General features: G+C 35.4%; 5 protein-coding genes across 5 annotated transcripts; 3 read left to right on the forward strand and 2 right to left on the reverse strand.

Moving 5' to 3' along the window:
* Positions 1-1,347: 1,347 nt before the first annotated feature.
* On the reverse strand, positions 1,348-3,672 carry LOC106125336 (DNA polymerase beta-like). Its single transcript, XM_013322496.1, has 6 exons — positions 3,585-3,672; positions 2,719-3,182; positions 2,392-2,514; positions 2,045-2,210; positions 1,741-1,930; positions 1,348-1,619 (listed from the first exon to the last, which is right to left on the reverse strand). The coding sequence occupies exons 2-6, from the start codon at positions 3,144-3,146 to the stop codon at positions 1,525-1,527; spliced, it is 1,002 nt and encodes a 333-aa protein (XP_013177950.1). The 5' UTR covers positions 3,147-3,182; positions 3,585-3,672; the 3' UTR covers positions 1,348-1,524.
* Positions 3,432-8,919, forward strand: RecQ5 (RecQ5 helicase). The gene is made up of 11 exons (XM_013322471.1): positions 3,432-3,706; positions 4,181-4,827; positions 4,896-5,001; positions 5,160-5,320; positions 5,468-5,658; positions 5,917-6,138; positions 6,302-6,503; positions 6,601-6,810; positions 6,918-7,071; positions 7,189-8,631; positions 8,714-8,919. The coding sequence occupies exons 1-11, from the start codon at positions 3,613-3,615 to the stop codon at positions 8,818-8,820; spliced, it is 3,537 nt and encodes a 1,178-aa protein (XP_013177925.1). The 5' UTR covers positions 3,432-3,612; the 3' UTR covers positions 8,821-8,919.
* A 233-nt stretch (positions 8,920-9,152) lies between these two features.
* LOC106123493 (condensin-2 complex subunit D3) lies at positions 9,153-18,618 on the reverse strand. The gene is made up of 21 exons (XM_013319864.1): positions 17,889-18,618; positions 17,566-17,726; positions 17,350-17,469; positions 16,980-17,123; positions 16,765-16,852; positions 16,531-16,652; positions 15,992-16,195; positions 15,487-15,636; positions 14,997-15,149; positions 14,504-14,685; positions 13,983-14,142; positions 13,430-13,565; positions 13,165-13,245; positions 12,917-13,057; positions 12,425-12,722; positions 11,983-12,132; positions 11,540-11,673; positions 11,129-11,347; positions 10,863-10,939; positions 9,826-9,963; positions 9,153-9,568 (listed from the first exon to the last, which is right to left on the reverse strand). The coding sequence occupies exons 1-21, from the start codon at positions 18,544-18,546 to the stop codon at positions 9,356-9,358; spliced, it is 3,729 nt and encodes a 1,242-aa protein (XP_013175318.1). The 5' UTR covers positions 18,547-18,618; the 3' UTR covers positions 9,153-9,355.
* A 477-nt stretch (positions 18,619-19,095) lies between these two features.
* LOC106125343 (transmembrane protein 177) lies at positions 19,096-20,576 on the forward strand. The gene is made up of 4 exons (XM_013322507.1): positions 19,096-19,383; positions 19,464-19,600; positions 19,737-19,828; positions 19,912-20,576. Exons 1-4 carry the CDS (start codon positions 19,226-19,228, stop codon positions 20,485-20,487), a joined length of 963 nt encoding a protein of 320 aa, XP_013177961.1. The 5' UTR covers positions 19,096-19,225; the 3' UTR covers positions 20,488-20,576.
* An 89-nt stretch (positions 20,577-20,665) lies between these two features.
* On the forward strand, positions 20,666-26,334 carry LOC106125325 (polycomb protein Sfmbt). The gene is made up of 10 exons (XM_013322483.1): positions 20,666-21,350; positions 21,724-21,941; positions 22,306-22,536; positions 22,655-22,827; positions 22,950-23,088; positions 23,198-23,673; positions 23,842-24,043; positions 24,197-24,398; positions 24,481-24,734; positions 24,953-26,334. Exons 1-10 carry the CDS (start codon positions 21,236-21,238, stop codon positions 25,322-25,324), a joined length of 2,382 nt encoding a protein of 793 aa, XP_013177937.1. The 5' UTR covers positions 20,666-21,235; the 3' UTR covers positions 25,325-26,334.
* The last annotated feature ends 357 nt before the right edge of the window (positions 26,335-26,691 follow it).

Below are 26,691 nucleotides of genomic sequence, written 5' to 3' on the forward strand. Positions count from 1 at the left end.
GATTCTAAATAAAAAAAAATTGCTCAAATTTTTTTTTCTTTACTAAATCTAAGACATCGTAATCTTGTCAAGATTTATACATGTTTTCGTTATTAGTCATTTGGATTACAAACATTGACAGATTTATTGTTTTTAGGTCGTAAAATCTAGTCCATAAAATACTACTCGAGCACAATAACATGAGACCTGAGTCTGATTACGTATAATTTAGACTTACAGCATAGCAGTGTTAATTTAAAAAAATAACATTACATTTATAACCTGCACCGTCCAACAGCGACACAAACCTGCTTGTATACAATCGATGCAAGTATCATGTTATCGTGCCGCATAGCGCTTATAATTTAATTTATACTAACGGTCAATGCAAAATTAAAACTACATTTTAAATATTCCCGCACACATAGGACGTTTTACAGTAAAACTGGTTTGCAGACAAGCTGACAAAATAAAAAATGGGTTTTCGTTGTAACTAAAGCAAATATGTTTTTTTTTATATTACATACAGAGACTCTAATTTTATTAATATGTAAGTACATATATACATAGACTAAAAGAAAAAACATACTTGCCATGACCCGGTTTAAAAGAAACATTTTAATGCAATAAAAGAACCGTTACTTCTAAATTAAATCCTGTCAATGAGATTCATTTTGAATTATTTTATATTATATTTTTATTTTATAAAGCGACGGAATTGAGTATTAGAGATAATAGTTTAATCACATTTTATTTGTTTTTTTTACTATTAGTTTCTACAGCCTGTGTTATGTTCACTTGATAATTAATATTTTAATTAATTTTAATTTAATTATTATCTGTACATTTTACGCCACAGCTTGTATTAAACATTCCAAAGAGTTATTGTAAATATACTAAGCTGTATTACTTTTATTTCTTATAAAGCTGTGTGTTGTTTCTGTTCTTTTCTGAGACTAAATATAAAAAAATATCGTTAAAAGAATTAATATTCGTTTTCTCAAAGGACTAATAAAAAAATTGGACATTAATTTTAGATCAATAATAATAGTACGAGTGAGTTATTTCTTTCGATTCAGATTTCGAGAGCTAGTCGCTACTAACTTCGTTATTAAAGATACATTTTCATTAATGAAATCATTTCTTAATTTATATTTAACGAAAACTGTTTGCTAGATTATAGCTTATTACTATTTGCAAATTCATGCAATTTCCTTATGTATTTGTTCCCTATCCTATCATTTAAGTGGCATCGTGCGGGTTTTAAACGGGAATTAATTTCGTATCAATTTAATTTCTTTATTAGTTAAACTTACTTTCTATTTTTTTAAACTAACCGCATGATGTTATATTGAAAGTGTTAAAAGAGTTTGTATTAGTGTTGTTTTTTTAAGTCAGCACCTGTTGTCAATTTTATAAAGTTTTATTAATTATGATTAGCGTATTATCTTGAGAAATTTAAGTCTTGTGATATAATAAGCCTTATCGTTTATCAATTTTAAGAATAAATATGATGATGACAATGTCTTGTTTTATTTGTTATCTCTACAAATTACGTTCTTCTGGTTTCTTGTACGGGTATTCAATGTAGTCGAAGATATCTTCCTCAGATGCTATCGGGACTGGTTCGCCGGGAACGCCTGTTGACGGAGACAAACGTTATTATGAGATTCCACTGTCAAAACACTTGTATGAAAACATATTGTTGCACATGGAGACAATATGTCCTAATAAAAGTGTTGAAAAAACGTTGGGTCTTACCAGTTGAACCCATAGGTCTCAAATAATATTCATTGAGGGTGAAACCCTTTTCCAAAGCATGTGTTCGCATAGTCTTATTAAAGACATCACTGCCCGTGAAATAAAGGACGGCACAGTGGTACTGTTCGCACGGAATAAGTCGTATATCCAGACGTCGGGCAGGTAAGTCGTCAGAGAGACGACAGACACCCTGTATAGAGAAATACAAGGGTATCATACCAGCTGGTTATAATTTAGCAAGAACAACATGAGATTAGCGACATCTGTCCAGTACTGACTATGTTATAGGCGAGTTTTGTTTTACCATAAATTTTGTATCTCCCATAGAAATAACGTCGATAATGAGACCTTCAAGATTATCAACTAATCTTTTTAACATTGTTTCGCCGTGTTTTTTCTTTGCTCCTTCCAGTTTTAAAGACGAGTGAGTCGCTAGAACATCAATATCGCCGCTTTCTGCTTTTCCGCGTCTGTAACGATACGTGAAAAAATAATTTCTTCTACGCAAAATTTGGCCCTTCTAGATTTTAGATCAATTTTATGAAAAGGCTCTGCAGGAAATTAAACCGCATTTTTTTATTTTACCACCTTGCAGGCGTTGTAAAGAAAGTAAGATCTCTTTTTTTCATCGTACTTGTTATTTAGATTTACCTGAAACTTCCGCATATAGTTATTGTAAAATTACTATCAAAGCCAATGACAAGTGCTTTTAACTTATTTTCTATGGCTTGTATTTCAGAACGCGGGATTTTCTTTTCAAAGTCTTCAAAGTATCTGAAATCAATAAAACAACGTTAACCATTTGTCAATTGCAACATATGATTACATTTAAACCAATTTATACTTCCAAGAAATGGAACTTTTCTTTGCCTGTCTTGCTTGCATCATGTAAATGGACCTTCCTTAAGTGTGCAATGCGGTCAACGAGCCATCATAAAGTTTAATTTTAATGATTTATTTTATAATACATATGCTTACTTTAATCCAATCAGCTGATGATGATTTAACAATTGTTTACTGTTCTTAAGATCTTTAATAGTAATAATACCGTCTTTTACCAATTCTGCAGCCTTGACTGGACCTACTCCAGATACTCGTGTAAGCATACTAATGGCCTGGGCCTTTTCATCATTATGTATGGTTTCAATTTTTCTTAATTTTCCAGTCTGAATAAACTCATCGATTTTCTTAGAAATTTTATCTCCAATGCCGTCAAGTTTTTTTGCCTCTTTACCAGACTCAATTTTTTTAGGCTGCGCAGCCAAAACGCTCGCAGCTTTCTTGTAAGCATTATATTTATGGATGTTGCGGCTGACATTTTTTTCATACTCCGCCAATTCCATTAAAAAATCACAAAATTCTGCATTGGGATTTGTAGATTCACATGGATTCTTACGTTTACTCATATTGCAGTTGTACAATGCTGCTGTACAGACTTAAACCTGTAATAATAATATAATAAATCTTTTATTCAGACACATGATCCATACAAAACATTAAGTTAACATTAACAGATATAAGTGCATATGTCCACCGATGGGCACTGAGCACAAAACATTTTAGGATTTTTTTATATGAACGTGCTGTTTATAAAAATGAATGAAACATTTTCTTGATATCTTTTTTTATTTCAATGTTGGTAGAATGTTCACACTTGACATTTAATAAAATTGGGTTCACGAAATGTCAAAGACAAAATTTTATAATAATAGAAAAGTCTATTTTGAGGTTGTTTTAATGTTATTGTCGCAAAATTTTTAAGTTGTGCTTTAGCGAATTGAACAGTATGTGCTACGATATGAATGTTGTTTGTAGTTTAAAGGAATTTAAAAATGGAAGAATACCTGTAATGCCACAGTAACAAGTTTCGTGATGGATAACGTAACTGAAAAACTATTGGAATGTTTTGGTCACAGAAAATTCAAAAGTGAACTTCAAGAGCGAGCTGTTCGAGCGATTGCTAGAGGTAATTGTACAATATAACGCAAATTTCATTTAATTGTGAAAAATATAAAGATCCAAATTGAATTGAACGGTAATAATGCGCGAATTTGACAAACGATGTGACACATTTAATTTGGCTGTATAATAGTAGTGCTACCACAATTACGGTACTATTTTGCTTTAATTTTATAAACATTATTTTGGGGCAAACTTTTTGCTAAAATAGTGTATTGTTTTTTAGGAACCTAATAATTTTTAAAACATATAACTTATATGTAGTGTATTGCATTTCTTAATATTTATAGTATGTTTTAAAAATTTAAAACATCAAGAATCATAATTATTTTTCATATGAAACATACATTGCTACAAATTAATCAATAAATTTATTTTTAGGTTTATAACTTTAAGCTTTTGTGGTTTTTACTATTTCAGCTTCCAAACAGCTTAATTGTGGTAAAAATCCCATTTCTTACAAACAGTATATTAATTTTAGGTGTCCATGATGTTTATGTTTCAATGCCAACGGGCTCTGGGAAGTCTCTGTGCTTCCAGTTGCCAGCAATGCTGCAAGATAATAAAGTGGCTATTGTATTCTCACCATTACTGGCACTCATCAAAGATCAGATTGATCACTTGACAAAATTTAAAATACAGGCTGAATCAATAAACTCTAAAATGAGCACAAAAGATAGGGAGAGGGTTATCAATGATCTTAGAAGCATGAGACCTAATACTAGATTTTTGTATGTGACCCCTGAACAAGCTGCTACAGGCACATTTAAAAGCCTAATGGAACATCTAGTCAAGTATAAAAAAGTTTCTTATGTAGTTGTTGATGAGGCTCACTGTGTCAGTGAGTGGGGGCATGATTTCCGACCTGATTATTTAAAATTGGGTGATCTAAGAGAATTGTACAGAAGTATACCATGGGTAGCTCTCACTGCAACTGCTAGTGCCGAGGTTGCAAAAGATATCCTCTCCAATCTAAAACTACTGCAACCTGTTGCACAATATAAGACACCAAGTTTCCGAAAAAATTTGTATTATGATGTCATATATCAAAATTGCATTGAAGATGAAATTGGTGACTTATGTGAGTTTTTAAAGAAAAGTTTAAAGGAGGATGAGAATGTTAAGCCAGTAAGTATTTTATATGGTACTTTTTGCCTCTGTTTTGCTGTATTGCTTAAGTATTTTTTTACTTACAGAAAGACAAAAGTGCAGTAATAGTCTACTGTAGAACTCGTGAACAAACTGAGGAATTAGCTCATATGTTGAACAAAAGGGGTCTAAACTCACTGGCATATCATGGAGGTATTGGCATTGCATATTATTGCATACACTTTACTGTTTATTCTAAGGTTGAACTAAAAATAAGCTACTCAATACAACATTTCCTTCTCAAAATTTATATACTCGGATTGTTTTGGGTTTGAGTATATTACTTAGAACTTACGATGTATATGACATAGGTTTAAAGGCATCAGAACGCATATCAGTACAAGAGCGGTGGTCCGGAGGTGAATGCCCGTGCGTGTGCGCGACGCTTTCGTTCGGTATGGGTGTGGACAAGGCTACAGTGCGCGCAGTTGCTCACTGGGGTCTCGCGCAAAATGTCGCTGCTTACTATCAGGTAAAGTTAATATCACAACTTTAGTATGCAATTGATATAAATGTATGCTATTTAAGTTCACTACACTATGGAGGACCATTTAACAACATAATTGTGGCAGTTAGATATTATTTTACACATTTAATTCAGTTATATATGAATTTTCAGGAATCGGGTCGTGCTGGCCGCGATGGTAAACCAGCATTTTGTCGTATTTATTATTGTGGAAAGGAACGAAATGCAGTCGACTTCCTTCTCAAAGCGGAGATGGCGCGCGCTCGCACTCCTGAACAAAAACAACGCTGCAAAAATGCATACAAGAGCTTCGAACTGATGGTCAAATACTGCGAGGAAGTAAAGTAAGTAATCATAAAATGATTCAATCATGTAAAGTTCAATTTTATTCACGAAATCCGCTCTGGTCCCTGCCCCAGTCTGTGCGAAAAAACCTTTTATGAAATAAATATGTATTAAAAACTTTTACAAAAGCTGATATCATTTTGTATATCAAGCTGAGACAAATACACACATTTTGACATCCACAATTGCAGTCTTGCCTACCTTCAATCGATATCTTGTCTGATCAGGTTTTGATATAATTAATGTTGTATGGTTAGATGTCGTCACAAGAGGTTCGCGGACTACTTCGGTGAGGAGGGTCCGCGGTGCGGGGGCCGCTGCGACGTGTGCCACGACGAGCGCGCCGTGCGTCGCGCGCTCGACCAGCACCAGCGTCGCGCCATGAGCGCCAGTCTGCAGCGCGGCGGCTTCATTGCACACGATGCGCACGACGCACAGGACGCACAAGATCTCTACGGAAATGGACGGATGGGCCTCAGGTTGTTATACTTGCTTACTACGACACTATAACGTACAATGTTAGCATTTAGGCCCTCGTTCTAGGGTCAAAGTGCTCCATTATCTCCCGGCAAGACAATACTAATGCGCATGCGCCTATCTCATTTTATCTCTTGGTAATTTAGCATAACATCTTGTAAACAGGGACATGGCGTCGTACTACGACGGCGGAGAGAGCGACGGCTCTGACGGGGAGAGTCGACGCGTGGGGGAGGAGACAAAGTCGCTCATACTCAAAGAGTTTGCGGAGAGGAAGAAGCGCATCACTGATGTTGACAGGCAGGCGAGCGACGCCGTCAGCGCTGTCAACTCTAAATGCAGGGCCGCTGAGAATACCGCCACAAAAGTAATTATTCCATACATTTCTGTCTTTATTAAATAATATTACATACCAAATTGTATATAAATACATAGTTAAGTAATATAAACCCATGTTTTTCTAGGTAAACGGTCTAACGGTAGAGAGTCGAGACAGCTATCTTTCATTCTTGATAGAAGCTCTAAACACTAACTTGGCCAGCATGAAAGATGTCGATGAACCAGAGAAGCCTTTGAAACGTAAAGACGTGGAGCAGTGCGCCATAGACCTGGAGTACGAGGCCTTCTCTAATAGCACAGTAATAAGCCTCTATAGGAGGGCCATGATCAAATTGGTAAGATACATTCACTATAACCTACTGTTCCAAAACAAAAACATATTGTCATCTCTTTCGTACTTTTTAAAAGAACTGTATGTATTTTGTTTGCCATTTAATTTTAGATTTCATCTGTGAAAGCTTGTACCGAGCACTTATTTCCGAGGTTAAAGAAATTCGAACCTCGCATGGGGGAGACCCTCGGCGATTTCGTTCGAGACTTCGAAGCGAAGAAACAAAACCAATACGGATTTATAACTGCTAGTCAGCTGGAAAGTGGTAAGATTTGTTTAGACTACGACTCCCAATGTGACATCTTATTTATCTCAATATGTAATTGATATTTAATTCTTAGATGTGATCAAGTATTAATTTCACTTTATACTATTATTGTAGCAAATATGGGTGAAAAAAGCGATGCGAGACTTTTATCTAAAGCTGACAAAGAAAGTAAAAGGAAAGCTAATTCATTTAAAAAAGATCCATTAACCCAAACCAAACTACAAAACTTTTTCACACAAATACCTTCAAACGTGTCGACCCCAGCTTCCGATGAAAGTGAAGATGAAAATACTCTGATAATAGACGAAACCCCTAAAAGTAACCACAATGATACAACCATAAAGGTAGAAGAAACGAATAAAGAAGCAACTATTGATGATAATTGTACAGAACCTGACGACATTAAATGTGAAAAAGATAAATTAACAAAAAGTTTGTCGAAAACTTTTGTCATAAATATAACTTTAGAAGGTGTGTCAAGTAAAAGTTCCTCAAAAGAATCCAGCGGTAATCAAAATGATAAGAAGAAAGATATTAAAAATGAGAACAAAGATGTTGTCAAGGAATCAAAATCACCAAGTAAAATAAAACCTACCGCAAAACGAAAAATAAAAGCTTTATTTGGAGAGTCTTCTGACAGTGAAGTGGAAGAGAAAAGAAATGATAAACACAATACAAAAGTAAAACATAAACATCACAAATCTTCTAAGGAGAAAAAGCGTAAGCTAAGTGAGTCATCACTAGATAAAGTTATCAAAACAGAAAAGAAAACTGAAGATAATCTAAAGAAATCTTTAAAAGATTGTGATGTATATGGAGACTTATCTAATAGTGATTCTGAGAAGGAGCTAGTTATTGATGAACATATGGAATCTCAAGATAATAGTAATGAAGTGACAAATTCTATTCATAATAGTTTTAATAAAAAGAAACTTTCGCCACAAACTGAATCTGATAACAGAACAAGTAATGATGATTCCGTTAACACTAGTACCGGAGATGGTGGAGAAAGTGACGTCAAGTCAGACAGAGAACAGATTATTTCGGATCCTCAATCAGCTAATACAGACGACACAAATCTTTTCAAAGCACACAAACTAAGTATTGAAGCTGACAAAGTATTAATGGAACTAAAACAATTTTCTGAAATGCCACCCGAACCAGCACCAATAGTAAACATTGTTCCCGAAGTTATACCAATTAAAGTGAATGAACCTAAATCACCAATAAGTAAAGATAAATTAAAGGATAAACATAAAGACAAGCATAGACACAAACATAAATCAAGTTCCAACAAAGAAATTAAAGAAAAACAAGCAGAGAAACCAAAACAAGAAGAGATTAAGAAGGAAAAAGAGAAAAAAGATAGCGAAAAACAAACAAATAAATTATCAACACATGTCAAAGAACCTAAGAAATCAGAAAAAGTAGATGTAGCTGGTTTGGTTGTTAAATTACTTATGCCTTATTATAAGAAAAAGAAAATCAGTACTCGAGACTTGTTTAAGATCACAGCAAGGCACATAGTGCATCAGTTGTTAGCTATACAAGTCACAGGTAAAATTGCTTTATCTATTTTCTTCTGCATATGTCTTTTATATTATTTAGTATTAATAATGTAAAATCTTGTTTCTTTCAGAGGAAGCAGCGATCAATGTCTTATTAAAGAAGACTTTCTCAAAGGAAGTCAAAATTGAAAAAGAAAGTGACTTACCAGTGCAGATAGATCTAAGTAAAATATTGTAAGATGTTGTTGGATAAGAATTTATTTTTACTATTGCCTATTTATTTACTAAGTGTATTTTGACTCTAATGTTGTAATTAATATGGTGTACTTTAATCATATTTTATTAGATTCTTGTTCGATTAAAGGTTATTTTGATTAGAAGATGATTTGACTTACCATTTTAAACCACCCGTTAAACTCCGTCACTCTCTATGGGTTGAGAACCAGATAAAAAACTGGATAGATTCACGAAAAATGTATTTAATACATTTACTTACAATAAAATAAAGAACAAGAACTTAAATATAATAAGGAACGATTTCACATTCTAATGTTATATATAGTTCAAAATGTATAAGATTACAAATTACATGTTTTATAGCTTAGAATTATTTTAGTATAATGTTAGGACTAACATACATTTATATGGATAGTTTATAAATCTTTAATATACAAATGCCGCTATATATTATCATAGGGTGGGGTGTGGCTCGTGGGCGTGGCGCCCTTGAGGTGCGGGTGGGGCCTGTGGAGCGTGTAGGCGGGGCGCTACGTCTATATCCGGAGCGCGCGCTTGGGGTGGGGATGTGGGTCGTGGTGACGGTGGGCGGGGCGCTTGCGCGGTGCACGCGGCGTGTCGGGGTCGGGCGGCGCCGAAGAGGTCACCAGGTTGCGTGCATTGCCGAACGACAGCTCTAGCCCGATCGTCTCCTGGAACTGCCGGATACGCTGCACCAGCTCCTCGTCCAGCTGGATTAACTCCTCGATCTGAATAGAAAATTATTGTTATAATAATGTTAGATTCGAGATGTCGGATGGCTAAATGTGGAATTGGTGGTCTGACCAATTAATTTACCCCTAAAGGAAGCATCACATTGTCTAGAAAACTGTAATAAGCACTCTAGATGAAGAAAAATCCAATTAGTTTTTTGGAATATGCAATCTGCAATACAATGAAGAACGGCGACTGAGGTTAGGTTGAGTTAGAAAATGAAATGCAATTGTAGATAAGTAAGCAATATTACCTCTTGCCGGTAGTCTGTGAGCAGGTCGGTGGCGATGCGCACGAGGTACGCGGCGAGCTGTCCGCCGCGCGGGCGCATGTGCGCGTACAGCCGCAGCACAGCGGGCACCAGCACCTCCGCCACAGTGCGCTTCATTTTCTGTACGCATACATTTATTATAAAATATAAATAATCTGCAGTACAACTATCACATATACTTGCGAGTCGGTGAAACGTGTTAATTATATTTCTTTCTATATTAATATGTTCGTATCCTTCGTTTTAATTTAGTTCAATTTCTTTCAAAAGCTTAAATTTAATTCAATTCCATACATGGCGGCCAAATTTATATGTCTTTTTACCGAGTTAAATCTCTGTTTAAAACATATTGTCATCTCTTTTTCGTCAGAGATAATGACAAGGATGACAATATCTTTTATGCAGATTTTGATCTATGAAACCAACAATTAGTAATTTGTGAAAATTGTGTTAATAAAGTGATGTAATTGTTGTATCATTACTATTGATTTTTGATTACTAAAAATACACAATACTAAAAATAAACAAAACTTGCACAATACATGCCATCTAAGAAGGTGAACTTTAAACATGCTAATTGACAAAACAAATTAAATTAGCATTTATTAAAGCGTTAAAACTAAACGATTTATAAATCTTTTGTACCCCCCCCCGTACAGTACGTAAAGAATAATTGGGACTTTGAATTCACAAAATCTAGTATATAACAAAATACTACGAGTGGTCTATTCTAACTATACAAACAAGGCAGAATAAAGTTGCAGAAAATATATTGTGACATACATTTCACACTTAAAAAAAAATAAAATACAGGATTATCTATGGTCTTTGAAATAACTTACTTTTATTTTGGGGTCCTCGGGCATCTTAACATTTAAATGTAAAATTATTATGATTTTCAATGATATCCAAAGGTTGATCTAACATAAGTAGAATATACTTGCATTTGTCTATGAAATTGTAGCTCGTAAATCTTAACAAATATTTTATATGAATGATGTTATTCTACTAATACTTACATAGGAAACTATATTGCTTGTAACTCTCTCGGTTAGGTCGTCTATGTCCGCTATATCACCTGTAGTCTGTGGTTTTTCTACAAAATAAAAGACACAAATAATATACGGGGTACACAAATAATACCCTAAAATTATACTTAGGTAAAAATATTCCATACATATTGTATGTGTACAGTATCACAATGTCCCCGATTTGGAAGGCCAAAACCTATTGCGTCAACCCCACATAAAGTGGTATAATAGGATAGGAAGGTGAAACAATTTACTGGGTAACTTCATCCTGGGTCCGCAGAGCAGCGTGATAGTATCAAGCAGTGCAGCGTGCAACGTGTCGGGCAGAGTGTCACTCTCGTCGCACAGGTCGGCGGCGTGCTGCAGCACCTCGCGCGCCACGCGGCACTGCACGTTCAGCTTCTGCACCGCCGACAGCCGCTGCAGCATCACGTCGTAGATCAACTGCCGCGCGTCAAACGACAGCCCACCGCCTACTTCCAACAGCGTCAATTAGGGTAAAAGAGACCGTTATTGCCCTAGTGCGAGACGGTTTTCATCGGCAGCCAGCTTTATTTGGTTTTAAGTTAATCAACATATGCAACAATTGTAAGAATGTGAATAGTATTCAATATAAATTTTAATTTAGTTTAGAGTCGTTAACAAATATATAATAAGTATTTGACCTTCATCGCTGTTGTAGTAAAGCAGACAGTCGACGAAGTGATGGTAGATGTGGTCTGTGGTGAGGCAACTGCTTACGTAGTACTCGGCCGGCTCGCGCACGTCGTGCTCCTCGTCCGCCAGCAGCGCGCAGTAACTGCATACAATCATAAACATCATTTATCTAGAGACTTAAAATCTCTTCTATTTCAATAAACTCAAGCGAATTGCTTCTAGCTCTACAGACCTTTGTGGTTGTCGCTTGACACTTTATTTGACCATTACTCTTGCAAAAATCGATGCGTTTAAAAGTTTTTGCGATCTAATTTACATATTTCATGCAATGGAGCAGTTTCTTACCATCAATGAACCTTTCTCTTTGTTAGTCATAAGTTTCTTATAGATTGTCACCTATATTAAAATGAAAAGACGCAGCTATGGTGTTCGATCGTTTGTGTGTCAATACCGGTAGTATAGCGGCGTGCGCAGGCGCAGGTAGCCTGCCAACAGGAGACGCGTGAGGGCGCGTGCGGCGGCGCGGCGTAGCGGGGGCGCCGTGCCGATGTCCACACACTGACTGATCGACCCCAGCAGCGGCTCCACGATACAAGCATACCTAGTGATACACGCGATATTAATTATATCATTAAGGAAAATATTATAGAATAGTGTTTGATGAGTCCATCTGATGCACACAATACGTAAACAAGGCTTGGTTCTATATAAGCACTCGGGATACGATTTTAAGTCACCTTAACCATCTAAACCAAGATATGAACTTAATTTATCAAATTTACATCAACGTTATCCTTACAGGAGGTTTAATTAAATTTTCGGTTACTTCGAAATCATTAAAACTATGTCGGAAAGGGTTACTAATAAATATAATGTGTTTGTAATAAACTGACCTGATGCATATGTCAGTGAGTGCGAGCAGTGCGTTAAGGCGAGCGGGCAGAGGGGCGCGCGCGTCGCGCAGCAGTGCTGCAAGCGGCGGCGCGGCGGAGGCGGCGGCGGCACGCGACCGCAGGCACACCCTCCCCGCCCCCACCACACACGCGCTCACCTCCTGTACCCCGCACCCCTCACCCACCACGCTCACCTCGCCGCCTTCGCCCGCGCCCGCGCCTTCGCCAGCGCCCTCGCCCGCGCCAGCGCCCGCGCCCTCGCCCTCGCCCGCGCCCGCGCCATCTCCATCGCCCTCGCCTACAATACACACAGAATGCTAAAGTGACTGAAATATCTCCTAACAAAACCTTACAATATCTTGTTAAGTGCCCAGATACAGTCACAATCGAAAGACACTAAGAAATGTTGATAACCAATCATCAAAAGCAAAGTAATTTTATTTCAAGTTGAATGTACAATTAGAAAGATTAATAGTGTAATGAGAGTGTTACATGATGCGGGGTGTTGAATGCGCTGCAGCAGCGAGTGCAGCAGGTCTGGCGAGGGCGGGTCGGGCGCCACCAGCGCCAGGTCAGCCGCGCGCACGCACTCCGCCACTGCGCCCGCGCCGCCGCCCGCAGCGCGCGTCTCCGCTGTACGTACCAACATGTTTTATACAATGCCTTATGTGTGGCGGTGCTATCATTAGCGTCCAAGTTATTCTAGCTATAAGAGTATATCTATATGAAAAAATACTTACCGATTTTCATAAGATGTGACGCCCATTCTAAATTATTTGGGTCTAGGTGTGCCGCTAGATTGACACGGTCGGGTCTGCAACCTTTAAATGGAATTACACGATCGATTTAAAAATAGGTCATCATAGTTTAACTGCTACGAGAGAAACCCTTAGTATAGGTTTAATATGACAAATCTACTACTTAAATTTGAGTCTATAAATTAAAAAAAATGTTCCGTTAAGGACTCGCTGAAAGGTTTCATGTTAAGGTTGTATGACTAATTACCATCGTCTTCAGTGGATGCGGCGGCCAGCTTCTGCAGCAGATGTTGCCGGAGCGCCTCGCGGTCCGTCGCACTCAGCCAGCGCGACCACAGTGTAAGCATTTCCAATGTCATAGCCACGATACGGATATCCGCTTTCTGTTAAATAATTGTGGTTTTTTGCTTACAAGTGCTTAGCTATTTACAAAAAAATGTAATTTGTTCAATGATATATCTAAAACTAATAAATTCCAAATTATTTACTGTCTTTTCTTTAATACCTATTCTTTTTAATTATATAAGATATTTACAATGATAAAAACCTACAATTTTTTTCTTCCAGTAAAACTATTTTTTTTTTAATTTATTATAAAGAACAAACATTTATGTAATTACAATTTATTCCACCCAAGGCATAAAACCTTTTGCGTCAACCACATGTGAGTGCGATATGGACATGGAGATTATGATAAACACTTTAATTCACAAAAAAAATGTAATGTATGAAATTTGAAGTATATCTTTGAATTTTTGTAAGGAGATATAAAGTTGTAAGAAGCACAAAGGAAGAGTTACCTGTACATCATGTTCTAGCTTGTAGAAGTATTGCAGGAGGAAGTGAAGTTGTTCGCAGTGGAGGTGCCTGGCGACGCAGGTGAGCAGCGCCAGGCACTGCAGGTCACGTGACGCGCTCACACTGCCCAGGTGAGATCTTAATATCTCTATCAGTCGGTCGCTGACAAATAAAACGTAAACTCACCTCACTGTGTTTCTCATTTTATTGATTAGGAAATAATTCATTTTAAAAACATTTTGTTTTTATTAACTGCAAATACTACAGACACATAAAATCTGTATATATTATATAAAAGAAAGTCGCGTTAATTCCACTATTGATAACTAAAGAACGGTTGAACGGATTTGGCTCAAAATTAATAGGAGGGTAGTTTAGAACCAGGAGACGATCATCGGATATTTTATCCCGTTTCTGATTTTTTTTTAACTCCGTGCGGACGGAGTCAAGTTCAAAAGCCAGTATGTTTTAAGTAATTCCATCAGTATACCATAATCAAAATTTGAAATTAAAAAATCTTTACGTTATGCATTTTGATGCTTTATGCAGTAGCGTGCAAGCCTTCTGCAAGTGTCGGCGCATGTTCTTGCGCACGATGGCCGCGAGGAACATCCAGGGCAGCGGGTCCTCGTTTGCTATGGCGCTGTGCGTGCGCATCCGATCGAACAAGATTTGCTGGATTTGGGTCAATACTTGATCTTGTACCTATGTATTAAAAAACATAAAACGTTATGTTGATTTACACAGAGTCAATTTACATCTTACTAATATTATAAATGCGACTGTTTAGATGGATGGATGGAAGTTTGAAGGTATCTGAAGAACTGATCAAAAGATCTCGATGATATTTGTCATAAATATAGAACATAGTCTAGAAGAACACATAAGCTATGTACTTATATATTTTTTAATTCTGTACTGGAATACACATTCCAGTATTTACGTGTGTGAGTGCGTGCGAGCACGTATTTGATATATTGTAAATATAAGAATTTATTAAGTGGTATGCTTGGTACCTTAGGCTCAGGATCGGAGAGCTGGTGCATGGGCCCGGTCAGGAAAGCATCCAGCAGCTCGTCGCTCGGCATCTGCGTCACCAGCTCGCCCAACGCAGTAATGGCCGTCGACCGAACTATTATACTCGCGTCGCGGCATAGGCTTATAAGAACCTGTATGTTTTCATTATAATGTACTGACAAAAGATTTTTAAACTCCAGTCTTAAAATAACACAGCGTTGTAAATAGTACCTAAACACGTTCAGAAAAAAATGTGGCGTTGAATATTACACATTTAAAAAGAGGCAATCCTCTACTTTTCGTTACTCTGTATTCTTTCGCTACTCTAAAAGTACACATATATCCTTTAAAGTTCTAAAATTAAATATGGGAAGTGCGTATCTGAGAAAATGTTCTACGAAGACAAAGTTTTTTATGTATTCCTTAGGTTGATGCTGGTGTTTACTATCGTTTATTGTAAGCTTAGAATATAGTTGTGAGTGTAATTACGGCGAGGTCGTTGGGCGTGTGCGTGTGCGCGACGGCGAGGAGACGGTGCGCAAGCGCAGCGGCCGCGCGGCGCACCACCGCGCGCTCGTCGCACACGCAGCGCCCCGCCAGCGCTGCCAGCCGCGACACTTCGCATGTACCGTTCAATTTCTACACCCACAACATACCAACAACTTTAATGAGTCTACAATTTTTGAGCATAAAACAACTTAACTATGGACTGCTAAGTGTTGCTAGATATGAAACTTCATGGGGTAAATATGTATACAATATGAAATATAAGGACAATCTTACTGATTTGTACTAATATTAAAAATGCGAAACTGTTATATATATTAACGGCCTAAATGTTGAACATAATCTGGAATCTAAACCGATTGGATGGCATCGTGGGTTGCAGCTAGTTGTTAATATATATAGATAAGGGGAGAAATTATCACTGAATCTTATCATTGACAAAGTGAATATATATTATTGCTAAAAGTAAAATTAAATATGAAATAACCTTAATAGCGTCCTGTACAGGTGGATGCGTACTGTCGACGCAGTCTGTGAGCACGGCGAGCGCGCGCATACGCACCGTGCTCGACACGTCGTACACGCGGTCGTAGAGCGCGCGCACGATGGCCGCATGCGGTGCGGTGTGCGTGCGCGCCTGCAGCACTTTGCTTAACTCCTCCTCTAACAGTGCATCTTGCTCCTGCTGCTTCTGAAGACAATGGAACACCACTCTTTTTGCTGATATTTTAAACGGTTTTTTTGTTTATATTTTTTTCCTTAGATAGACTGACATTATTCAATTATATTTGGTACTAGTGGTCGCCCGACGACTTCGTCAACGCAATTTAAAGAAAAATAGTCTATAATGTGGCCGCATTCATTAGCTACCTTCCCGTATAAATCCCTTCAAAATCGGTCCTGCCGTTCCGAAGATTACCTGTAACAAACGCGGCCTTGCGGGCGGACAAATAAAAATTTATCTATAAAGTATATAACTGTTATCTTTTTTTTTTCATTTTAAATTAATAAACATAGTTTACATACGGATGAATTGTGATCTTCATTATTTATTTCTCCATTAGTAACAATTTGAACAGTGTTTGGAACTACTGCGGAGACTTCTTCTGTGTCAGTTGTCAACACGCTGGAATCCTGTATACCAGAATCTGAAAATGAAATTGATAGCTGTTATATTTTTGTAGTTAAGATGTGCAAACACTTATTTAATGAATAACGATTAATATTACATTTAACAGAAATATTTTATTTAAAATATACCTGCATCACTTCTGCTTTGATTTTCCAATAAACTTTCATTTGCAACTGATTCCTCAGGATCATTACTTAAAAGTTTACTTAATATTTCCTGAAAATAGAATACTATCTACATTACTATTTGTCTACATACAAATCAATTTATATCTAGCAATTTTTTTTTAATTTCATACACAAAATCTTGATTGCTTTAACATATTATTACCAAACACACTTACCACAGCTATTTGTCTATGTGATACTTTTGATGTTGTTGACAATTTAAGAATCCATTTTATGAAATCCTTATAGGACCTTTTGGGCAGAAGACTCATCAGACCGAGAACGAGAGACATACGAGCGGTACGGACTTCGGCACGCTCCTAAAAATATATTTAAATTATAGAATACTACATATGTCTGAAACACAGTTGAACAACAAATATTGTTTTTTTTTTAATTGATGTACCAACATATTAAAAGCTATGAAATTGCTATTGTTTAAGTCTTACTGGTTTTTAAGACAGGTTTGTGTGTTTCTATCATTATACAAAAATGGAAAATGTTATCATATAATTGAAATAATAATATAAAATGTCTATCACATACCAATCCATCTAATGTATAGCACAGATGTTGAAGTAGAATTACATAACCTGGTAACGCAGCTTTACCAAATTTACTTAGAAGTAATGCTGAATATGTTACATATGATGCTCTGACAATATTCTGAAATGAAGGGATAAAGTTTGCTCATTAAAAAAAAATTATAATCGATGAAAAATGTCTTCTAATTATTTCCAGTGTGCTATTTATGTTACTTACATTACTGTTCCGAGAATCAGTAGATGCTACCACAAGTTTAGGTAGAAGACATTTGAAAAGGACCTGCACAGCTTCTGGACTAGGACTCCCTTTTGAATCACAAACTAAGATGTCGATCATGTTGTAAATACTTGCAGATAAATTTCCTAACTGAACCTTATCTGAAAAGCATATTGTAAAACTATAAGTCAGTATGCATAAAAAAAGATGTTTTATGGTATGTCAGTTTCTTTCTTGCTATTATCTTCAATAATACTTATACCTCAATTTTATTTTCACAGAGTAAGATATTTAAGTCTGATACAAACTTACTTCTTACTTACCTACATTCAATTTTTTAACAATAGCTCCACCAGTAATGTCAACTAAATTACTCAATATGTCTTCAAAATTCATATTGTTTGGTTTTAATTGTAAAGTTTTAATAACTATACTCAGATCATTAGCAAATTCTTGTAAGGATTTTAACGTATCATTGACTTCACGAGTCAATTCACGAATGTTAAAAAAATTTTCTTCATTTTCACATAATTTTTTAGGAAAACTCAAACAAACCAATGAATTTACAAACAGTTGAGAATGATATATGTGATAGGCTTTATATCCAGGAATAGTAAGTAGTTTATAATATAAACGTGAGGACAACAATGCATTATAACGAGACTCATTATTTATAACGTTTTTATTTCCATAGTCAATATAGTAAGCGAGAATTGCTAAAAGTTTTTCATGTTGTATTTCGTGCGAAAGTTTAGCCCATGACTTTTCCTCGTTATTGGTTGTGTCTGAGTCCATCCAAGAATCTATAGATTGCATTATCTCGAGACAAACGTTTTGGTATTCGAAATCTTGAAATGTATTTTCATATTCTGCTGGTAATTCTTCAAATTCAAGAAATTCTGAATTAAATATTGCTTTCACCCAATCTTCACTAAGGTTATACAATTGTAATAGTTCGATTTTATTCAGGATTTCGTTCATTTTAATATCTTTTCAGTATTTTTTTAAAATATTGAACAACAAACATTTATTAATGATTTCTGTTTATATAAGTTTCATGTTTATTTATTGTTTACCATTTACCACAATTGACAATTTTGACATACTATTATTTTAATTTTATGACCTGGTAACATAGACCTTTAGGTCAAATTTTTATTGATTTTAACCAAAGCGTAAAGAAAGTATAGTTTAGTTTGACATTCAATTTTTTTGCTGTGGTCTACTGTATCACATACGGAAAATTTTGTCGTTGTTGAAGCAACCTTGCAACTCACTATATGCACGTATTTGGTAAAAACACTGAAAGATCACTCACATATGCTTTTATCAAAAATAGGTATTGTTTCTGATTAAGATTCAACAAAAAAACTTGTTTTTTTTTTTAATTTAATTTTACGTTTTAGATCTTTGCCCGACTTTGACGGTGGCAATCAAATGACCTAAAGGTCTATGTTACCAGGTCATAAAATTAAAAAAAAAAGATGACAATCAATTGACAATGAATGAAATTGAAAAATGACAATTGGATTATGGGTATAGGTTAAAGGGACTGTAATCATTTTATGATTATAATAAATAAACTTTACGTAATAAGATTTCTTCATATTAAAGCTGGCGCTACTGAAATGCAATTGTAATTTGCTTGTAAAAAAATAAAATGACTACACGAAAGCCAGTTTCTTGGTTTATAACTGAGAAAGGTCGTAATTTTTCGTTTGCAATCGTTACCGGCACTGGGATTGCATTAAGCTGTGCAAGATTTTTGCCACAAACCTTTTTCCTCGAAAATTACAAAGAATTTGTACATTATTACAAGTAAGTTAAATGAAAGTAAAATTTACAAATTATTTATTTATTGTCATAATGTAAACTTATCAGTTATTACAATATTTTAGAGATGGTCAGCAAGTTGGAATTGCAAAAGAACTTTCATCACGCTATGATAAGTGCCTCGAAATTCTAAAATTGACAGATACACACAGAAAACTTATCCAACCCTTTAGTGTTTTTGGTTTTGATTTATTTCATGCAGGTATGTCATTTGTTCTCTTTACATTATTTATTAGGAAAATTTAAATTGTAAACAGGTTTTTTGAGAGATATTCTCGATATTCCAACTATTTATGATGTCACATACATATATCCATAATTTTTTTAACAATTTCCAGGGAGTACAAGTTCAAGATTTGGGGTAGCTATTGGAATCCCTGTCAACTTTGCTTACACTTCTATAGATGACATTAAAAAAGACAGTATTCAGGTTCATAATGTTTCTTTTTATCATGTATAAAAATCAAGCTTTTCTTTTTAGTCAAAATATAAAAAAGTTAAAATTCATTTCAGGTCAATCAAAAAAATATTAATTGGGAGTCTGAAGTTGGAAAAAAGCTAGCAAATGCGCTCATTCTTCCAGATAAGGTACAAGAATTCGCTATTTGCAGAGAAATTTTAATGACCAATAATAACAAAGTGGTGTATGAATCATGCTATCCATTTATGTCCATATTTTTTGTTTACAACCTTTGCCAATATTTGAATAAAAAACTCAATTTGTATGCAGCCCATCCTGTGGTTAGAACTACCATGTATAGTATTGTAGGTTTATTCGGCATTGGAACCTATTTCCTAATGAAGGATTTAACAGAAGTACATTATGAGACAAATGTTGACCAAAAATTGTGTGAACTTGACCCTGAATATGTTGAAAGTGGAGTTATATTCTATGAGAAACTCCTACAGCGAAATCAAGCACTAAGAGAACTGATGGGAAGAGAAGGGGAACGAAAATACACTAAAATGGGTAATGAAAATTATGGCATAAGACAGCCTCATGTAGCATTGATACATAGAAAACAATTTTTTGAAGAGAAACTAAAAGAAAAGGCAGCTCCTGAAGATCTAGAGAAGCCAGAAGAATAAAGTTTAACTAGTCTGTTATTTAGCAATAAATATAAAGTAAAAAAAATATGACTTGTATCAAAAAATTAGAAAAAGATTTATAGATTAAAAGTAAACACTATAATTAATTGAAATCTGTTATGTTTGTACTTTATTACAATAATCTTATTAATTTCCAGAAGAGTATATAAAATGGTTCTGGCCGCTCGTTTGCCCCCTTCTATAAAAAAACTATTTTACTTCTCATATGTTGCCAGTAGAAGGTTGTGGTGCACTCATGATAGGGTTGTATTTTTGGTCAGGCTTTTCATGAGATAAGCCTGTCATACGACGAAGCACTTAGGGAAAACAAACTAAGTTAAAAGCAAAGTGAACATGAGAGTTCGCTGATATTTATGTACAAATATCAAATTGTCAAATCTGTTTTATACTCTGTTTTGTGTACAGATTTTGGACTAGTACTCTGTGGTTTTTAATGATGAAGATCTGTGATTTTAGTTTGATTCTATATTGTCTGTAGTGCTAAATTGGTTATGGTGCTCGTAATGTTATGTTAATAAAATTTTAATTATTTTTTATAGAAAATTGTATTACAACTTCTAACAGTGGAGAAATCTAATAAAAAGTTGTGGAACGTATTCATTCACTTTAGCTTTACTATTTTAAAAGTAAATATAGTCTTTCAACGTCTGTTAAAAGAATATTTAAGTCATGAATATTGCCGTGTTTACAACCACGGTGCTGAATATTTGTTTATGGCTTAATAAATATGGCTTATCTCAATGCCGGCTGCAATGTAAATACTAATAATTCTTCGGATATAATTGACGATACCGATGTTGCAGATGAATTGTCCATAGTACCCTTCGATAAAGATACTTTTGGTAAGTAACGAGTAGTCAACATTTTTAATTAAATTATTTCCCATAATTAAATGTCATTCTATCCTAAAATATTTATTTTGCATAACTTTTTATATTTCTTGTTAAGTATTGGGTTTGTTCCATAAGCTATCCCTGATCCTTCTATCGGATGTAGCAAGGTTCGCCGTTATCAGATACCACCTGCACTATCATGATAGTAATTTATTTATACTTCATGCATGCATTCATTCAACCTCATTTCTCAGTTTTTCATTCATTTTCAATTTTATTACATAGTAACTTGTGAAGTCACACATTTCTCTTACTCAAGGCAGACTCAAGTTTGATGGTTGTGCTTCAAATATAGAAACAACTTTAAAAATCAATGTTACAGCAATATGTGAGTTATGTGGAAAAGTGGGGCGTCGTGGTCATTTTTATCACCGCAATAATCGTTTTTGCTCCCTGAGATGCCACACACGTAAGCAGAGAAGGCGAGATTGTAATTGGAAATTTGAGCTGATGGAAGGAGCTGATCACATGGCAGGCTTAATACCATTAGAACCGCTTCCACAACTGCAACACTGGCAGGCTGCATTTAATGATTTACAGGTACCATATTCAACATTTATTGATTAGAAAACAGATTAGACGTACCTTGACACACAATGAATTTATCTTTAGTTTAAAAAAATATTTCCGAGCAAATAATATTTGTGTCTATTTCACTCCTTATTTTGTTTCAATGGCTTCTTTTGAATCAAAAATCAATTTCTTTTCTACACCACAAAATTGTTGTCTGTGTTATTTTGCATCACTTCCTTGTGATCTTTTTACTAATTAAAAATATCTAAATATTATTAGTATGTAATTAATATGTTTGTTATGAGCTTAAGTTGGTTTTAGTTACTATTATTGCTTATTGGGGTTTTTATATATATATATATAAAAACCTTAATGATGTATGTGTTTTCAGGCAGGACCAATAAAGCAGTCTGCAGCATTGATAGCAAATACATATGAATGGAAAGATGAGTTATTTGGTTGTGACTTTCTTGCAGCGCCTGTGAGTCTATTTAAACATGCCCCCTTACATGAAATGTGGGATAATACCTTTGAAGGCATGAAAGTTGAAGTTAAAAATACTGACTGTGATAATTATTCTGAGAAAAATAATGACTTTTTCTGGGTAGCTTCGGTGTTAAAGGTAAATACCATGTTTAATAAAATACAAGGCCATAATCAACATAGATTATGTTTATTTTTTAATTATTAACTTAGTAAAAATTATTATAAGTAACAATTTAAATGGATTTATCTTGTAGGTAAAAGGTTATATGGGGCTTCTAAGGTATGAAGGATTTGGTAGTGATGATTCAAAAGACTTCTGGGTGAATTTGTGTTGTTCTGAAGTACATCCTGTGGGATGGTGTGCAACAAGAGGCAAGCCACTTATACCACCAAGAAGTATAGAAGACAAATATACTGACTGGAAAAAGTATGAAATTATTTTTGTCTTTAATAACTTTTTTATTATAATTGTTTGATTCAAGTGGTGTGGGATTTATGGATAACTTTAAATGTTGCTGCACTTTTGTGAGTCGTAATTTATATTTTCAGGTTTCTAGTTAAACAGTTGACAGGTGCCCGTACTTTACCTGCTAATTTCTACAGTAAACTAAATGATAGTCTTGTATCAAGATTTTCTATTGGTTCCGTTATGGAAGTGGTAGACAAAAATAGAATTTCTCAAGTTAAGGTAAGCTTAGTCATTTAAATGTAATTTTATGGGAAGGAAAACGATATGTAAAAAAAAATGAATGTAAAAAATGCGATATAAACTTCACAAATAATTTTTTCGCTTGCAGGTAGCTAGCGTTTCTGAGATAGTGGGTAAAAGGTTACATGTAAAGTACTATGACAGTTCCCCAGAGGACAATGGTTTTTGGTGTCATGAGGACTCACCATTGATTCATCCTGTGGGTTGGGCATTCCAAGTTGGTCACTCTCTAGACGCGCCGCAGGGATACTGTCAGAGGGTAGCCAGCGGCCGACTGTTGCCTAACGATACGACACCGGACATGTTCTATAAATACCCAACCAATGAACCACCTTTGTTCTCCGAAGGGATGAAGTTAGAAGCGATAGATCCCTTAAATTTATCCGCTATATGTGCCGCCACAGTTATGCAGATATTAAACGAAGGATACATGATGATAAGAATTGATTACTACCCCGCGGATGCGTCAGGGGCCGACTGGTTCTGCTATCATCAAAGATCACCCTGTATATTCCCAGTTGGGTTTGCATTGGCGAACAATATCCCTCTTGTGCCACCTGCGGGGTAAGTTTACAGATTTTTATTTGCTCTCTTTATATTAGTTTTTCAATCACTCAAATCATTTATATCCAAAAAATAAATGAAATAAATGATATTTAAAGGACTATTGATATTTCCAAGTCAGGGAATAAAAATATTTTGAAGTTTGTGTTATGGGTAGTGTGTGTTAAGTTTCAGCATAGAAGAGTTCAGTTGGGAGTCGTACCTGCGCGATGGGGGCGCGGTGCCGGCGGGTCGAGCGGCGTTCGCGGCGCGCGGGCACGTGGTGTCGCACGGCTTCGTGGCCGGCATGCGTCTCGAGTGTGCGGACCTCATGGACCCGCGTCTCGTCTGTGTCGCCACAGTCGCTAGAGTCGTCGCTGATTTGCTCAAGGTGATACAATTTAACCATTATATTATTTGCTGAAGAAACAATCACAAAACAAGCTATCTAATAGCTTACTTTTTTATGTTATTTTTCATGTATGTAATTAAATTGGGCTTTATAATTTTGAATATGGTAAAAGTATAAAGTTTTGGGTTCCAGGTACATTTCGACGGTTGGGGGTCCGAGTACGACCAGTGGCTGTGGGCGCACAGTACGGACGTGTACCCCGTGGGCTGGTGCCGCGCCGTGGGACACCGGCTAGAGGGGCCGCTGCAGGCCACGCGTCGCCCCGCGCCCCGTCCCGCACGGGCACCGAGACAGCCCCGCACCTACAGGCTGAACAGGCGACGACGAAAGCAAGGTATGTGGGGATTATTTTTTCATTCACTTAGCAACTGAGTGTTGTTAGTAATATTTAATATAAGTATTATTACGATTTACAGTAACGAAAGGTACCCCACACCCTCCAAATACGACGGAGGATAGTTCTCAAAATTCGGACATGGGTGAAACGAAGGTTGTATCGCCGCCCACCAGTGCGTCGGAAGTGTCCGCGGATACGGAGCCCCGACAAGAAGGCAGTGCGCCTGGCGCTGAAGGAGTCTGTAAGATGGAAGTCGATGCTGAAGAGTTAAAGGATGCCCAAGAAGAGCATAGTGATAGAAGCAGACAAAGTGAAGCAACCATGGATACAATGGTAAGATTATGTTTTATGTAACATTATTTTATCTTTCGAAGTTTACGTTGCGAAAATGGTTTAAGAACTTTGTCATAGAGAGCCTAATTTTTTTGATATAGAGTTGCACTGTAAGTGACATGGTTAACTTTTTAATTAGTATGTGGTATAATGCTAATTGTTAAACTACTTTAATTATACTCTGTTCTGTTTCATACAAAAATGAGTATTATTTTCAGTGTACGCCAACAGAAGTATCTCAGGATTCGAGTCAGAACACGGGTTCGGACGAAACACCAACGGATGAGGCGGAAGAGAAAGTGATACCTAGACTAGTCAACAACACGATGTCATTGGATATTCTCAATTCAATAGAACCGGAGAACTGGACGCAGGCGGATGTGGCAAAATTCCTTACAGTTAACGACTGCCACACATACTGTGTTAACTTTGCTCACATCGACGGATCAATGATGCTGCAGCTATCTAAAGATGAAATCATCGAACTACTGGAAATGAAGGTTGGTCCTTCGCTAAAAATATTTGACTTAATACAACAGTTGAAGTGCAAAATTAAACAACCTCAGTCTCGAATCTCTAATTTCAAATAGTTTCAATAAATTCCAAAAGGATTTTTAGCACCATTGAGTTTGTGCTTAGTCCAGCTAGTTTTAACATCATAATGCAACAGACTGAAATGATGTACTTTTTGTCACTTTACTATGAGTAAGGAATTCAAAATCATATCCTATATTTATAGAAAGTGTGCATCTCTAAGTTACTATTATTTTTATAAGATAAGGCAAGACCTTTATTACAATTTAAAACAATTTGCTGCTATTCTTTACAAAACATTGAACATTTATAAGAAAAGCTGCTTTTATTGTATGACGTAAAATGAATGTAATGTCCATTTAGCTACATTTGACATCTTGTACTAAAATAATTTTGTTTTGGTTAAAACATCATTTACTCTGATAATTATTGTACATAAATGTAAATGTTTGGTATTCATTTTAATGATAGCAAATAAAAAGGTTTTCTTAATCTAAGAGAATTGTAGTCATTAAATTATAACAATCAAGCTTATTCTGCTGCCCAAAATAAACAAAACTTTAAATCATAAAATAAACCTTGTTATAAAGGTTTCCAAATATCTTGGCGGATCAAAGCATCCACTAAATTACTATGCAGAAAAATATTTTAGTTGATAGTAGTACAGGGATGCGGGGAATGCATCAGGCAGCTTGCAAGTCACTTTGACCCACCAAGATATTGGAAAAGACAAAGTGCGAGTCGTAGTATTTATTAAATACTTAATTGTTAAAACCATCGGAGAATAAAATATTTAAAATATATAAACATAGTAAATAGATTACCCAAATGTGGCCTTAGATATACTTAAAATATCTTTTGTGTCCTGTAATTTGAGTTAAATTGTCATAGCTAAATCTTAGAATAATGAATGTATGGAAATTTGCTGTAACACCTCATTGCCTTTACAAATAGTAAGTTATATACTAATAGTAATTTGGTACGGCATGTTTTGTATTCATTTTAAAAGTAAAACGGTTTAATTGGCTGTATATTTTTGTATGGTGCCGTGAATATGTCATTCATGTAATTTTAATAATCGGGAAACAAGTTTAAAATATATTTAGAAATATGGGTGGAATTATATTATTATTTCAAATTAAAGGAATGAACAATGAATTCTTTAAATAAGATTGTGTTTTACCTAAGCTCTTTTATTTTATACAATATTTTTATATGTAATTGTAGTTTTCATTTCGTATCACAAGATGTAGTGACATGAATTTGTTCTGAAGTTTCATTTTTTAAATGTGTGATGATAAAAATATTATGTTTGCAGTGATTTAAAGCCAATGTATGTGAAGATTTAAAAAGCAATAAGTAGTTGTCGAGTGTTTATATCTATTATGGTGCATTGTGAAAATAATATTTTAAATTTGTAAAT

Source organism: Papilio xuthus, unplaced genomic scaffold (assembly GCF_000836235.2).
Source record: "Papilio xuthus unplaced genomic scaffold, Pxut_1.1 DF828952.1, whole genome shotgun sequence".
NCBI classification, from domain to species: Eukaryota; Metazoa; Arthropoda; class Insecta; order Lepidoptera; family Papilionidae; genus Papilio; species Papilio xuthus.